We start from the raw sequence: 15,583 nt of genomic DNA on the forward strand, positions 1-15,583 counted from the left end.
AGACTTTGCTGGCCTTTGAGATAAAGCTTGCTGAGTTGGTCTGCTTCTCTCTAATGACATTTTGATCTAAACAGGTTCCTCTGTATACTGTCCACCATGAAAGAAAGCCAGTCATCTGAACCTTTGGACAAAACTTCTGGATCCTCAAAAAAAGAAAAAAATCAGCCCTTCTGTCAAGTTTACCTGAATGATTCTGATAACTACATACCTTCTCTGAATTTCCTATTAAGTTTGGCACATGTGCAGAATAAACAAGAAGGAAAGAAAAGGGTCAGATATTTGTAATAGAGTTTTCTTAAAATGTTGCTCCGTTAGGGGAAGGCCGGAAATAGAAAATCTTCTACAAATGTCATCTTGTGTTTGTTAGGAGAGACATGGCTCAAGCTATAAACCTACTAAGCATTTGAAAAATGAAGTGGCAGAGAAAATGGACGGAAAGAACAAAATCTGTAACCGTTTGTACTTATGAATGAACATGTTCAGACTTTTTCTTTTTTGTCTGTGTGGTTTGTTTTTTTGTTTTTTGTTTTTGGCGGGGCAATGAAGGTTAAGTGACTTGCCCAGGGTCACATAGCTAGTAAGTGTCAAGTGTCTGAGGCTGGATTTGAACTCAGGTCCTTCTGAATCCAGGGCCAGTGCTTTATCCACTGTGCCACCTAGCTGCCCCCTGGACTTTTTCTTTTGGAATTAGTTTACTGTGTTCTTTGCTAAAACTCACCAAATATGCTTATACCCAAATAATTGAGTACACAGTCAACATCATAACTAGTCATTTGATTTGCCATGTAGTTTAGCTTTGTTGATCAGGACTGCTCATGATTCCTCTTGAGAGCCTGGAAGGAAGGTCAAGGGCCCACTGTCAACAGCCCTGTATTACATCTGTAAGGAACCAAAGGCACTTTATCTCTGGAGGAAAAGTCCTGTCCCTGCTGGAAATGTATGCATTGGACTCATTCTTCCATTACCTGTGGCTTTAGTGGGTCTGATGCAAGAGTTCTGCTCTGTATCAATTCTAATTCAACTCAATCTCCATCTTTGGTGGTCTCCACCCTTTTCTATAATTGCCCTGTGACTCCAGCTCATTTCCATTAACTCAGTTTTCCATGGGCAGATGTAAAAAATTATCACTGTGAATGGTATACTTCAAAAAATACACTCAGGAAACAAATGCCACCCAGAAAGAGGTTAATGAAATACTCTTAATCATACTGCAATGGAAAAGAATGATTACCATTTAAACCATCGCTAGAAGAAACTACCAGAACGCGTTTTTTCGATTAGAAAGCCATCACAAGAGATAATGTAAACCAGGACTCGGAAGAAAGATATTGGAAAAGGAGGCAAGGATTAGGTTAGAACAGAGTAGACATGAGGAAGGGGTAAGAAGGATAAAAGTTTGGAGTAAGCAGAGTCTCACCTTTGCCAGAAAGTCTCCGAGGCTGCATCCCAATACAAATACTCCTGCTGTCATCATCATCCTCAGGGGGCCGACTCAGATCATCCCAGGCACATTTGGCACTCACTCCACTCAGATTGGAGCCATCTGTCTCAATTCCTTTATCAACTCTCTCCTGCTTGAAAAGACCCAAAGAGCCAAAGCACACTACTCAGATGTTTTCTTCAGCAAGCACTTTTGTTGCTGCCACCACCATTCTCGTGCCCTAAGAACAGAGTCCCCAACCACACTCCCTTTGCAACTACCTGCATTATAAACCCTTTGCCAACTGCTGAGATCCTTCAGGGGCAACTGTGAATTAGGGATACTAGCAGAATGACCAACTGCAAGCCACACATTTTCTGCACATGGGCAAAGCAACATGCAGATATAGCACTGTTCACTGAGCTACAGGCTTCAGTCTTTTGCCAAACCACTCCCAATTTCTGGAAAAGTCCCATCACAGAAGGCTTGGTTGGTGTGTAGGGGCTTAGAAACATGAATTACTCCTCTGAGGCTGAGCAGAAGTCTGCCTTTGATTAGGAGTAGTCGACTTCTCTTTCCCTACTCTTTGAAGAATACATCTTTTAGGAGTTTAACAGGGAAGCGATGATACATGGAAAAAGTTTAAAAGGAAAGGGGATAGTGTAATCCTAAATCACCTGAAGTTCTTTCTTTTAATAGCTAGAGGGTGCAGTTACATAACAGAATGGCACCAAGGATATGACCAATGGACTAGTCTCAGGCTGACAGGTCAAATTTTTCAACAAAATCTGAGTGAAATTTCCTTCTTTTTTTGGACTCCAGTGATACAAAAGCAGTGACTGCCTACAATTTCTATCTTGGCCTATGGTTTAATGTAGACACTCAAAATAGAGCCTAGTATTCCAAAGTCCAAATTTGGCTCCCCAAACTTAACTTTAAGACTGGACAGTATCCAGAACACTTCCTAGATCCCCTCTCTCGAAATATTTCCATGATCTGTTTGTTTTCATATTCCCAGAGCTAACTGTATACTCTTCTGTGTGTACTCAGGCTTCAGACTAAAGGTCAACTGAATAATAAGCAACCAAGGTCAAAGTAAGCCACCTTGTAAACAGCTACCTCAGTTGGCACCCCTCTTTCCCTACCTATGGAATCCTTGAATCTCATTTCCTTAAGAAAGGCTGGTGTCAGACATCATCACAGACCTGTGATACAAGTGTGCTCTAGTGAAGAAGTCTTACTGGGGAAGAACACCATGTGTTGTTTGTTACTACTTAACTTGTGATTAGGTAGTAAAAACTGAGCAGTAAAGTGGTTATTTTCACTGTAGACAGGGCAACATGAAACCCAAAATGGTTACCTCTTTCCTGTCATTGGCTTTTCCTTACTTTTGGTGTCCAGTGTTCCCAGCTCAGTTTGGGCTGATGTACAGGGAGAAGCCAGCAATGAGAAAACAGCCATTTATTTCCAGTACGTTGCAAGGGATTAGGTCCTTATTCTAGGCATGCCAATGCCTCTTGATTTTCTCAATGTCAAATATGAAATTCTGCCTTCCCTGGGATCCATGAAAAAAGCAGATATTCCTCTAAGGAGCAGAGCTCAGGTAGGTCAGTTAATGGAGGAAATCAGCTAATGGGAGTAATATAGTATTGCCCTTTGGAACTGTAGTACAAAAACATTTTTTCCCTCACATCCTGACGAAAAGAAATTAACAGAATGTTAAAGCAAGAAAGGATCAACTAGTCCAACCCCCTCATTTTAACAAAGAGAAAACTAGAAGATGCTAACAGCCCTGAACTAAGTTCAGTTCTTGCTCTCCTGTTCTGGCAAGTAAACATGTACAGAGGGATTTACCTTTGCACAGAGAGCTGTTTTTGTGGAAAGCCGTTCTTTCCTATTTATTCTCCTCTTTCCTTCTCAAAAATGTTTTTTGTTTTTGCAGGGCAATGAGGGTTAAGTGACTTCCCCAGGGTCACACAGCTAGTTAAGTGTCAAGTGTCTGAGGCTGGATTTGAACTCGGGTACTCCTGAATCCAGGGCCAGTGCTTTATCCACTGCGTCACCTAGCTGCCCCCTCTCAAAAATGTTTTAAGACACCACTAAGTGAACTTGGGGACCTGCTGTCTGGTCTCAGGATTCCCTGTGGAGGGAGGACAGGATTGCCCTTGGTATTCAAAGAGGTGATTGGTCTCACCCAATTTGTTCAAAGAATCAGAGCTCTCTTTCAGCACCCAGGACTTAGGACAGGTCAAATCACAGTACACAGAGCCAAATGTGAGACTCCATTATGGTCTTCTATGTATCTTGTTTATGGTGTAACTGACCCAGTATACACAGGGAACCTCAAAAAAAGCACAGAGAAGCAGCCTGTTGGAGTAGGAAAGGCACTGAATTTGGAGTCAGAGCATCTGGACTCAAATCCCAGCTGTTTTACTTATTACTTATGTGATTTTGGGCAAACTCATTTAACTGCTCTGGGCCTCAGTTTCGCCATCTGTAAAATCAGTGGCATGAAGTGAGGTTGGACTCTATGATCTTTCAGGCTCCTTCTAGCTCTAAAATCTACAGTCTCAAAATAGGAGACATTAGTTGCAATCTGGAAACAAATTAAGAAGTGCTAGGAAAATAGAAAAGTTTATTTGGAAATAAATGTAGTGGGACTTCTATGATCTGAGCTTCTCCAAGCTTTCCCAAGTCTCCCATGATGTGCCAAGGGATTCCTGGGCAAAAGAGCTTCCCCTGGATAAAGGTTTACCCTTCTCTGGGGAAGCACAGCTCCTAAGCTACCTGCCTATAGCCCAGGAATATCTTGGAATTCTGAATGTCTCAGAGAAGGCAATGTGAGCCTGAAGATATCAGTAAGCCTATGAGAGATATGAAGTCAGATATTTTTTGTGTACTATGAAAATTTGCCTTTTAATTAAGGCAATTTCATATCTTGTCAACATAAAGATGACCCAACTACTAGGATCCCATTAAACCTCACAATATGTCATTGAATGAAAATGTGTGTGTATGTGTGCATATATGTATGTGTTCCTTTCTCTCTTTTTTTTTTTTGTTTTTTTTAGTGAGGCAATTGGGGTTAAGTGACTTGCCCAGGGTCACACAGCTAGTAAGTGTTAAGTGTTGGAGGTCGGATTTGAACTCAGGTACTCCTGACTCCAGGGCCAGTGCGCTATCCACTGCACCATCTAGCTGCCCGTATGTGTTCCTTTCTAGATCACTGAAAAGCAAATATTCAAATGAAGAAGATGCCTTTCTGGTAGCCTAAGGCAAAAGGCATATAAGAAATCTTCAGCCCTATACTGAGCACTGTTGGTTTGAGGGAAAGGAAAGGCATAATAAGCTCATAAGAACAACAAAAGGTAGAAGAGTGGGAGAAGTTTTCTCAACTCAAGACATACTTGCAGATGTGGATCAATCTCAAATATGGTCTCGCCTCTTCGCATATCAGTTATTAACCAGGGACCACCAGCTCTGTGAGGGAGAGACAATAAGACACATGTAATAATTCCAATGTAGCATGGAATTATTCTAGAAAAAGGCCAAGAAACTGAGTAGGAGTCAATTGGAGGAGTTAAAAACATTGAGGGAGGCCTGACTGGGGTGGGGGGAGACTACTTAGCTCTAACCTTGCACCCAGTGGCTTTTTCAGATTAAACGATCAATCTCTCCTTTCTTTGTAGAGCTGGGAGACTATGAGTATGAAGCACTGTATATCATGGAAGATTTTTTTTTTCAGCCTACTGGTTAGTCTTGCTGAACTGTTCCCTGCCTTTTTTATTCATTGTTATTAAAGTTGGGGGTGGGGTGAGACACACTAGAAAATGCAGGTGATATAAAAACAAAAGATATTTATAGAAATTAAAAAAAAAAAGATTAATTGGTTAGGGATATACCACCAAACCCCTGGGGGAACTCAATGAGAAAATTCAGTGACTTTAACTCTAATGACTAAGCTCCAACACCACCTTCTAAAGGAGGCCTTTTCTAGTTTCCCCTACCCTCAGCTGCTGGTACCTTCTTTTTGGTTACCTAGAATCTACTTTGTATGTATCTGATCTATACATATACATCAAAATAAATGTATACATACACGTGTAGATCTTGTTCTCACCACTCCACCGCAACACCCAATTAGAAGGTAAGCTTCTTGAGGGCAGGGACTGTTTTTACTTTGTCTTTGTATTCCTAGCATTTAGCAAAGTGCCTGGCACACAGTAAGTACTTAATAAATGTTGGCTGATGATTAGTTGATAATGCCAGAGTAAACTCCAAAAAGGGAGAGAGGGTACAGCTTCTTGGGGGTTTTTTTGGCGGGGCAATGAGGGTTAAGTGACTTGCCCAGGGTCACACAGCTAGTAAGCATCAAGTGTCTGAGACTGGGTTTGAATTTAGGTCCTTCTGAATCCAGGGCCAGTGCTTGATCCACTGCGCCACCTAGGTGCCCCTGAGGGTACAGCTTCTTAAAAGAGGTACTACACTAATGATGAGCCCCTATCTCCAGGAAGTCAGGGGTTTTCCTTATTTGGACTTTGCTTTACCATCACAACCATTCCAGTGCTTGACGGAATTAAATCTAGATGGTAATGGAAGCAAAAGAAGAGTGGATAGTAAGGGTACAATAATACTTACACAGGGACTGTTCGAAGTAGCTCAAGGATGCCCTGCCCATTCCACTGTTGGGCCGCATGTAGCTCTTCTGTGCAAACACCAACAATCTAAGATCCCAGAAACAAGATGTGGTTGTGCATTAACAACTATCCTTCCTTCCTGTTCCAGGAGAGTAGACAACCACCTAGAGACTTATGGGACAGAGCCATGTGAGAGAATCTAAGTTGACTACACTTGATGTGTCAAAAGTTGGGGTTTAGTACCCTTGGAGCAATGTATAGGAGACTGCCTCCTAGGATCTCATACTGGCTATGACAGAATATACATCTTGCTGACCTCAAGACCTTGCTCCTAGGGTGCACAGAAGGAAGGTAGAGGCCTAAGATGCTAAAAGAGTGAGTTACTCCAAACAGGACTCCCCACCCACCTCATACTCACTCTGAATCTTAAATCCTGGGGAAGATCACTGTGTTGAATGATCACAGTGATTATCTATCGGTTCATGTTATGGTTGCATAGAATATAATCCAAGACAATTGCTAAATACTCCTAGTTCAGAACCATCACCAAAGTGGGTCATGACTTCATCTTCAGTGCCTCGCCAGTTCCAAGAAGCTTATCTTCCTCTAGGAAAAGGCTAAGTTTATGTATGAATGTGATTTGTTCTTTACTTAATTTTTAAACAGACAAACAACACTCATTTAAGAAAAAACACATACAATTTAACAGTTATAAAACAATGGACAAAATTTTACCCTGAACCCCTAGACTTTCACATGAGAGAATCAAACAAGTTCAGTGGCATGTGTATTCAGGTAGAAGGGACCTTGAGGCCATCCCTTACAATTGAAGAAACTGAAGCTGAGGGAGAGTGAGTGAATTGCCCAAGGTTCCAGAATTAGTAAGCTCTGAAGGTAGGATTTGAATCCAGGTTCTCTCACTCAAGAGTTAAGTGTATTTGGGGGCAGCTAGGTGGCGGAGTGGATTAAGCACTGGCCCTGGATTCAGGAGGACCTGAGTTCAAATCCAGCCTCAGACACTTGACACTTCTAGCTGTGTGACCCTGGGCAAGACACTTAACCCCTACTGTCCCACCAAAAAAAAAAAAGAGTTAGTGTACTTTCCCCTCTATCATTCTGTACTAAGAGTTAGCAAAAGAACAAGTGAAAAAAAGAGAAAAAAAGAAAAAGAAAAAAAAATCTTTGACTCTATGTTCTCCTTCCAGGCCTACCAGAAGTTCTGCCTTGTAGTGTATAGTTCTGATTCTTCTGATTTCACTCAATCTCATCTCATGGAGCTCCTTCGATATTTCCTTGTTATACTTCATACTCATTACTTTCTCTGGTACCAAAAGACACCACAATTTGTTTAGCAGTCCTCTAATTGTTTGACATAGAGGTTGTTTCCAATCTTTCGCTATGACATGTAGAACAGTTGAGAAATTTTTTTGTGCAAACAGGTTCTTTTTTGTTGTTGTTGTAATATGATGTTTTTGGAATAGAGACCCAGCAATGGAATGAGGGGTCTAAAGGTGCGATCAGTTTGATGACTCACCGCCTGTTGTCATAATGTTTTCTAAAATGTTCTAGAGTCTCATGAACGCTGTATTATTAGAGTACTTATGGCCTTGCCAACATTGAAATATAAATCTATCAATCAATTAACCTACCTACCTACCTATCTATATCTATTTGCTAATCTAGTAGGTATAAGGCAGCATCTTGTAGATGTCTTGATTTGTATTTTATTATGAATAAATTTAAACATCTTTTCATGTGCTTATTAAGTTTATATCTCCTTTTCTGTAAACTGTTCATGTCCTTTACACTACTGGGAAGGGTGTAGATATCAGTTCCTTGTAGATTCTGAATGCTAGACATCTGACATTTATTTCACAATTCCCCCCCCCATATGCTTTTCTTCTAATTTGAGATGTTTTGCAAAATTATTTTATATATATTAAAATCTATTGATTATGTGTAATGATTTTCTGTTTTGTTGATAAAAATCTTCAGAAATAAATTATATAATTGTCTTTCCTTTCAGTTTAAATTTTAAAAAATTAGATTGTTGATTCAATTAGTTTATATCTAGTTTTTATTGAAGTAGTATTTTTTGGAGTGTGGATTTATCAAACACTAATCTTTTAGACCCACTGGATTATATTTCTGCCTTTTCTCTTCTTTTTCATTGAGCAAATATTTCTCTCTTTTCCCATCATAAGTCACTGCATCATCCATGACACATGGGACTGATGCATGTCCCATCTTAGGGAAATTGAGAATTGTCAATTGTTGCACTTGTCCCAGCCGATTTTCTGAGAGATATCTGGCAAAACATATTGCCTTTATTCTTCTACTAGCTATGCTTCCAGAAATTTGGGCCTTCTTCCTCATCTATGTAGACCTTAAGTTATATAGGCACCACTACTTGATTCAACATTCCCCTATTTTTACCTGGAGGAAGATAACCAACCCAAAGGGAGTCTGCACAGGTTGCATCTGGGGGTCCTCAGTCAGGAGCATGTGCTGAATTCTTGACTCACTATTATCCAAAGGGCTATGCCAGGATACATGGTCACCACTGCAAAAGGTGTTTTCTGTAAGACAGAAAAATAATAACTCAAAATTAGATGATGCCTTACATTTTACAAAGTACTTTCCTCACAACAAACCCTTGAGGTAGATGGTACAAACATTATTTCTGCCATTTTGTAGAAGGGGAAATTGAGGCTCAGAAAAGAAAAGACCCCTAAAAGCACAAAGCTCAACTGAAATATCAATATAATATTTGTATTCTGCATTGACCTGACCAAGAGTCAAGCTAACATGAGACAGGCTAGACATATTCTTCTGCAGATGAGTAAATGGAGGTCCTGTTAATTTGTACAATGCTTTAGGGTTCAGGCACCACTTTCATTCGTGTAAGCTTATTTGATCAGCTATGGATGGAAAAGGACAAAGTCACCAGGCTGATAGCTAATGCCCAGATCACTTCCCCCATAGTACTTTCACACATTTCATTTTTACAGGGGGTGTTGATAAAGAAAATAGAAGGCAGAATCAGGCAAGGAGATCATCTGTTTCATGAGCTAACCCTGACATTTAATTCTTCTTTGACAAAAAGAAACAAAACACTCTTAAATGAAAAAAAACAAAACAAAACACGAATCACTCCCCATCTACAAATAAGCGGGACAATAATCAAATCCCTCCCTGCAACCCCCTCATAATAATGGAATCTGATTTCTGTACTAGCAGGTTTCTTTCATTTGATCAGCCAAATCAATTGCTAAATTTTGTTGTTTCTAACCTTCACAACAACTGCAGCATCTGACTGATCTCACAGCTACCCACTTTAGTTCAGGATTTCATAATCTCTAGCTTAAATTATTACAATGACCTCCTTATTGCTCTTCTCCTTAAAGTTTCTCCTCACTCCAGTCCATTCCATACGTTGCTGCCAAAGTGATTTTCCTTCAGCACAAATTTGACCATGTCACTCCCCTAACTCAACCAAATGCAGTGGCTCCCTATTGTCAATGTACTCATACCTGAAATACTCTACCAGATAATACTCCCAGATGGTTATAATGTGGAGAAGCAGTCAACAAGAACAATACATTTTTCATCCTTTAATATGAATTAGAAAATCATCAATATGATAAACTGTGATAGACTTAGCTCTTCTCAGCAATACAATGATCCAAGACAATTCCAAAGGACTCATGATGGAAAATGCTCTCCACATCCAGATAAAAGAACTGTGGATTCTGAATGTAGACTGAACCATACTGTTTCTACTTTTTTTTTTTTTGAGGTTTTTCCCTTTTGTTCTGATTCTTCTTTCACAACATGACCAATGCAGAAACATGTTTAATGTGATTGTACATTAACCTATATCAGATTGCTTTCTGTTCTGGGGAGTAGGGAGGGAGAAAAATTTGAATCTAAAAATCTTATGAAAACAAATGTTGAAAACTGGAAAATAATAAAATACTTTAAGATTAAAAAAAGAAAATCATCAACAAAAATAAACATTTCCATATGCAAATGCCAGAAGTTGGGACTTCTATAAAAAAATTTGACTCTATTACACCCAGCTTTTAAAGAATATATTAAAGATAATCTCACTGATCTGCTTGTCTGTGTCTCCTTTTAAACTTCCTTCTGCTCTGTTGATTGTATTTTAAAAACATTTTGATGATGTGCCTTTTCTTTTTTGTGTCATTATTACTAATCTCTCTCTCCCCACAAAAAACAAAACATTAAAACAAATAAAAAAGATGGGGGGTGGGGAGCTGAAGTCTCCCAGGCTGGTCCAAGGTGGTTTCTGTCCTCACCTGACCTAAATAGGAGATTAAATAACAACACACATTTTGCTCCTATTCACAAAGTCCCAAAAGTTACAAGTATTGTCTTCTCCATTCACAAGACAACCTTCTAAGATGTCAGAAAAGAAAACAAGTGTATCTCCTGGGTTTATTTAGGGGCGGTAGCACAGCATTAGGCAGTGTGAGCCTGACCTACCACTATCTATTGAATTTACACTTCTCTTAGATCTGCACCCCTTTTAAAAAAATGGCAAAGGAGCCCACCTTCTGTTTTATTTTGTGTGCTTTCTAAGTCTATGTTTTGTATGCTTGTAAATGTGTATAACAAGCAATGTTAAGAGCCAACTGATGGGACTGTGAGAGCAACAGGCAATAGCACAGGACAAGTATTTCCTTGTTTCCTCATTAAATGAGGGGAGGCAGAGAAGCCACCTGACCTACAACATGTTCTAGGCATCACAGAATCAAAGAATTGCAAAGGGTCTTAAAGGTCACTTAGTCCAACACTCTCATACAGATGAGGAAATAGAGGCGCAGGGAGACAAAATGATTTCCCAAAATCATGTTAAATTAGTCAGTAGTAGAGCTGGAACTAGAATAGAACCCAGGTCTCCTGACTCTAAAAATATTCTTTTTACTATAGCCTGCTGCAACTCCTGGATGGAAGGAACTCTGGACGAACATGGCGACTGGTCATCTACAAAGAGAACAGGAACCAGCTGATTCCTCTTTGAAGGGCCAGGATCTAACAGCACTTAGTTTCTCTCACTTAGGCCTAACAAACTCTTCCCAGCAGATGGCCCTAGAGCACTTAGTTTGGGAGATTACTCAGTTCTTGTTGCACTGACTTGATTTCTTAAGAATTGGAAATACTGGCAGTTACACTTACTCTGCAAATGATTGCTTAGAAAATCTGGTGCCATAGCCTTTTATGGATCAGAATTACCAACAGTTTTTTTTTTCAAATGAAATTAGTAATTTACTACAATTTTAACAATATACAAATCTTAAAAATAGAATAAAAATGTTTAAAATAATCATTACAACATACTCACTCGTGGGATCACAGATTTAGAGGCAGGAGTGACCAATCCCCTCTTTTTATGATTTTAACATAAAAAACCCCCACAAAACAAAACTCTGAACTTAACACCCAAATACCCTGGGCATATCCATAGCAAAACAGAGAGAAGCAGCACAGTGGACAGGGAATTGGACTTCAAGTCAGAAAGACAGGAGTTCAAATCCAGCTGCAGACACTTCCTGGCTACGTGAAACTAGGCAAGTCACTTAATGTTCTCCAGTCTCAGTTGCCTAACCTGTAAAATGAGGGTAATAATAGCATACTAATAGGTTGTTCTGAGGATAAAATGAGATAATATTTACAAAGGACTCAGAAAACTTTAAGGCGACCTTCAGTGTTGTGTAAATAAGAATTCTTTTTCTTCTTCTCTTCCTCTTCCTCCTCCTTTTCCCATCCTGCTTGGGATTTATTTTTTAAAATCTAGAGTAAATTCAACCCGTTCCTTTCAAAACTGTTCTTCTTGTATTTGTTTCCTTCTGAACTACCTTCTATACTCCTCACTTGTCTTTAAAGTTAAGAAGATACCCCCCCCCTCCCCCCGGGGAGCGGCTAGGTAGCTCAGTGGATAAAGCACCGGCCCTGGAGTCAGGAGTACCTGAGTTCAAATCCGACCTCAGACACTTGACACTTACTAGCTGTGTGACCCTGGGCAAGTCACTTAACCCCCATTGCCCTGCAAAAAAAAAAAAAAAGTAGTTACCCTCCTGGCAAGTTCATCATTGCTTTTTGTTTGTTGGTTTTGTTTTTTTGTTTGTGGGGCAATGAGGGTTAAGTGACTTGCCCAAGGTCACACAGCTAGTGTCAAGTGTCTGAGGTCGGATTTGGTCCTCCTGAATTCAGGGCCAGTGCTTTATATCCACTGTGCCACCTAGCTGCCCCCATCATTACTTTTTTTTTAAAGTGATTCTCTCCCCCCCCCCCATAAAAGTATTTTTAGTGGTCCTAGAAACAGCTCCCAAATACAAAGGACTAAGCTCTTTCTGAGAAACACCTCATTTTGCCCTCAAGTCTTCAAAAAAGACTGAAATTCTCCAAGTGGATATGGTACATATTTAAATTGTGAATCACCCTCAAACTGGTTAAAACTTGGTATAGTGTCAATCCTTCAATACTTTTCCCAACCAAGCATGCCTTTCAAGCAGTTTGAAGTCAGTGTTCCAGATATAAGAAGTTAGCAAAGTCAAGGAAAATGGGCTGTGGGAGAAAATAGCCATCATTTCTAAAACAATCAGAGGTGCCTTTAAAGAAACTTAGAGATCAATACATCATTGTAATTTTTAATTTTTCACAACTCTTTAATGAGAACAGTTGTCTTCACCTTCATTAAAATTTTTTTTTTTTAGTGAGGCAATTGGGGTTAAGTGACTTGCCCAGGGTCACACAGCTAGTAAGTGTTAAGTGTCTGAGGCCGGATTTGAACTCAGGTACTCCTGACTCCAGGGAAGGTGTTCTATCCATTGCGTAGGGGTGGCGCCTCAGACACTTAACACTTACTAGCTGTGTGACCCTGGGCAAGTCACTTAATCCCAATTGCCTCACTAAAAAAAAAAAATTGAAGTCTTAATATTTCATTTTTAAAAAGTAGTCAAAAAGATGTTTCTAATTCCCTTATTTTCTGAATCAGAAGAATCAGCATCCCATTCAAGTTCCTGCAGTTACCTTTTACAAATATTCTCTTGCCTATCAGAACCTCGGCTCAGTGCTTCATGACAGGGATGGGGAGAAAAGGACCATGGCTGCAATTGTCCTTCTGATGTTTTTGTGATGTTTGGAACAAACCATCACTATTTTCCAATGATAAAATGTTCTTTGTGTCCAGGCTGATACAGCAGGTGATCTAGCCAAATTGTGGCAAACAACTTTCTAGAAGTGTGTACACACACACACACACAAACACACACACACACACACACACACACACACACACACACACACCCAGAAGCTTGAAAAGAGGCAGTGAAAAGGTTTTCTCCTCAACCCATGGGAAGTATCCATTACAACTGCTGGTCATCAGTGTCTTTTTGCAATGTGCAATAGCTCACTAGTCACAATTTCTTTACAAACTTTCTGGCCAATAACATTCCCACCCTGCAGAGGCCTCTATCCTGAAGTCTGACTTTCCAGACTGTAGACTCTTCTCCAGATTAGCCATTTCAAGAAGGGCCTTAGCCATGCTCACTTCATTCTGGGCTAAACTTCCATTCCTGCTCACGAACTAACGGCCTTTTGTCCCTGCTTTCTCACCAGCCATTAGGGTCTTTGTGTGGAAATCTGACAGACAGGATACTTCAGATGCCTGACTCCACTTAGAATATATCTTTCTCATCCTGAAGAGCCAATACCTGATACAGCCATAGAAAGCCAGTTGGGGGAAGGGGTTAGTTGGTGGTACCCAAAAATAGGTACTGTGATTATAGGTACTTATAGATTATACAAAAGCCTCACCCATCAGTATCATAAACACTGTCTTCAAAAAGTGAACTGGTAAGTGCTATACATGGATAGCACATTATAAATATAAATAACATTATAAAGAATAAAACAGAATACAATTTAACAGATAGGAAAAGATTTACTATGGACACAGGAGTTATCTCTGAATTAGGTACACTGATTCACCAGAGTAAAGACCAAAATTAATAATAAAATCATTATCTTCACTCTTCTCAACATAGGTAGATATTCCTTGGAATATTACTGTGCTATAAGAAATGACCAATATGCTGCATACAGAGAAGCACAGAAAAACTTTCATAAACTAATGATGCAAAGTAGAGCCAAAAAACCCAACATAAACTACAATAGTGTAAAAGAAAATAACCACAAACAGTAGAAAATGAAGGCTGCAAAATTAGAGAACAAGAACAAGCCTGGCCCTAAAGAAGAGAAATAAGAAGAAAACTCCTCATTCCTTTGAAGAGGTGGCATAGTCTACCAATGTGGCACACTGCATGTATTAGAATTTTTTTCACTGTATTAGCTGGTTTTGTTAAATTGTTTTCTTCTTTTTCTTTTTAATCCTTTGTTATAAAGAACAGATCTTTGTGAGAGAGGAGGAATACACAGGAAACACTTGCAATGTATAAACAAAAATCTATTTTTAAACACGTAAGTATTTAACAAATATGAGTTGTTTTCAACAAATGTAGAACAGAAAAGGTCTCTGATAACATCTAGCATTAATTTATGATAAAATTTTTAAATAACAGGAGAGGGATTATTCCTTAGTTATCTACTTGAAATCAAGACCTGGAACATTACATATAAAACAGAAAAACACCAGGAACATTCCAACTAAAAACAGGCACAAAACAAGGATTTTCACTTTCAAAAATCCTATTTAACATATTAGAACCACTAGTAATTTAAATAAGACAGGAAAGAAAATTTGATGAGTATTAAAATATAAAGAATTCAAAGCTGATTGAACACAGACTGAAGCATGCTATTTTTCACTTTCATTTTTTTCTTTTATTCAAGTTTTCTTATACAAAATGACTAATATGGTAATGTTTTACATAATTGCACTATATAACCTATATCTGATTGCTTACCACCTCAGAGAGGGGAGAGGGAAGGAAGGAGTAATAAAATTTGCAATTCAAAACTTTAAATAAAAATGTTTATTATTTTTTTAAAGGAAAAAATAGAAAAAATAATTTAAAAATTATTTGGATATAACATGATTATTTTTTAAAAATCTATTGTTTACAACAACAACAACAACATCCCCTGAGAAATGAATTCAGCAAGGTAGAGAGATATAAGAAAAATGAAAAATAATTATCATTCTTGTATGCTAACAATAAAAAATAAGAAAACATGATAAGAAAAAAGATACCCTATTTACAATTAAATAACATCTAAGAGTTAATCTATCAACATACAGTGACCTTTGTAAAGATAACTACAATTTCATGGATAAAAATAAAGATAGATCTAAATATAACAGTTAATATTCAAGAAAGGGTTGAGTCAAACAAGTAACAATAATACTGCTCCCCCAAATTAATAATGTAATGTAATAGCAACCAAGATACCAAATTTTATTTTATAAAACTAGATAGAATCAAAATAAGATTTCTATGGAAAAATAATGGGTAAGAATTTAAAAGGAATACTTAGTGAG

The 15,583-nt window shown here is 38.7% G+C and overlaps 1 protein-coding gene across 3 annotated transcripts in view; it reads right to left on the bottom strand.

Annotated features, from left to right (window-relative positions):
• Positions 1-15,583, bottom strand: part of SUFU (SUFU negative regulator of hedgehog signaling) — a 149,044-nt gene that overhangs the window by 46,306 nt on the left and 87,155 nt on the right. For 2 of the 3 annotated variants that reach the window (XM_043981733.1, XM_043981731.1), the window contains exons 4-7: positions 8,494-8,636; positions 6,059-6,144; positions 4,828-4,900; positions 1,418-1,574 (exon numbers count right to left, since the gene is read on the bottom strand). In XM_043981733.1, the coding sequence (XP_043837668.1) occupies positions 1,418-1,574; positions 4,828-4,900; positions 6,059-6,144; positions 8,494-8,636 (459 nt within the window). The remainder of the gene's footprint in view (positions 1-1,417; positions 1,575-4,827; positions 4,901-6,058; positions 6,145-8,493; positions 8,637-15,583) is intronic. The other variant, XM_043981732.1, reaches the window with a different exon arrangement.

The sequence above is a fragment of the Dromiciops gliroides genome, chromosome 2 (genome assembly GCF_019393635.1).
Source record: "Dromiciops gliroides isolate mDroGli1 chromosome 2, mDroGli1.pri, whole genome shotgun sequence".
NCBI classification, from domain to species: Eukaryota; Metazoa; Chordata; class Mammalia; order Microbiotheria; family Microbiotheriidae; genus Dromiciops; species Dromiciops gliroides.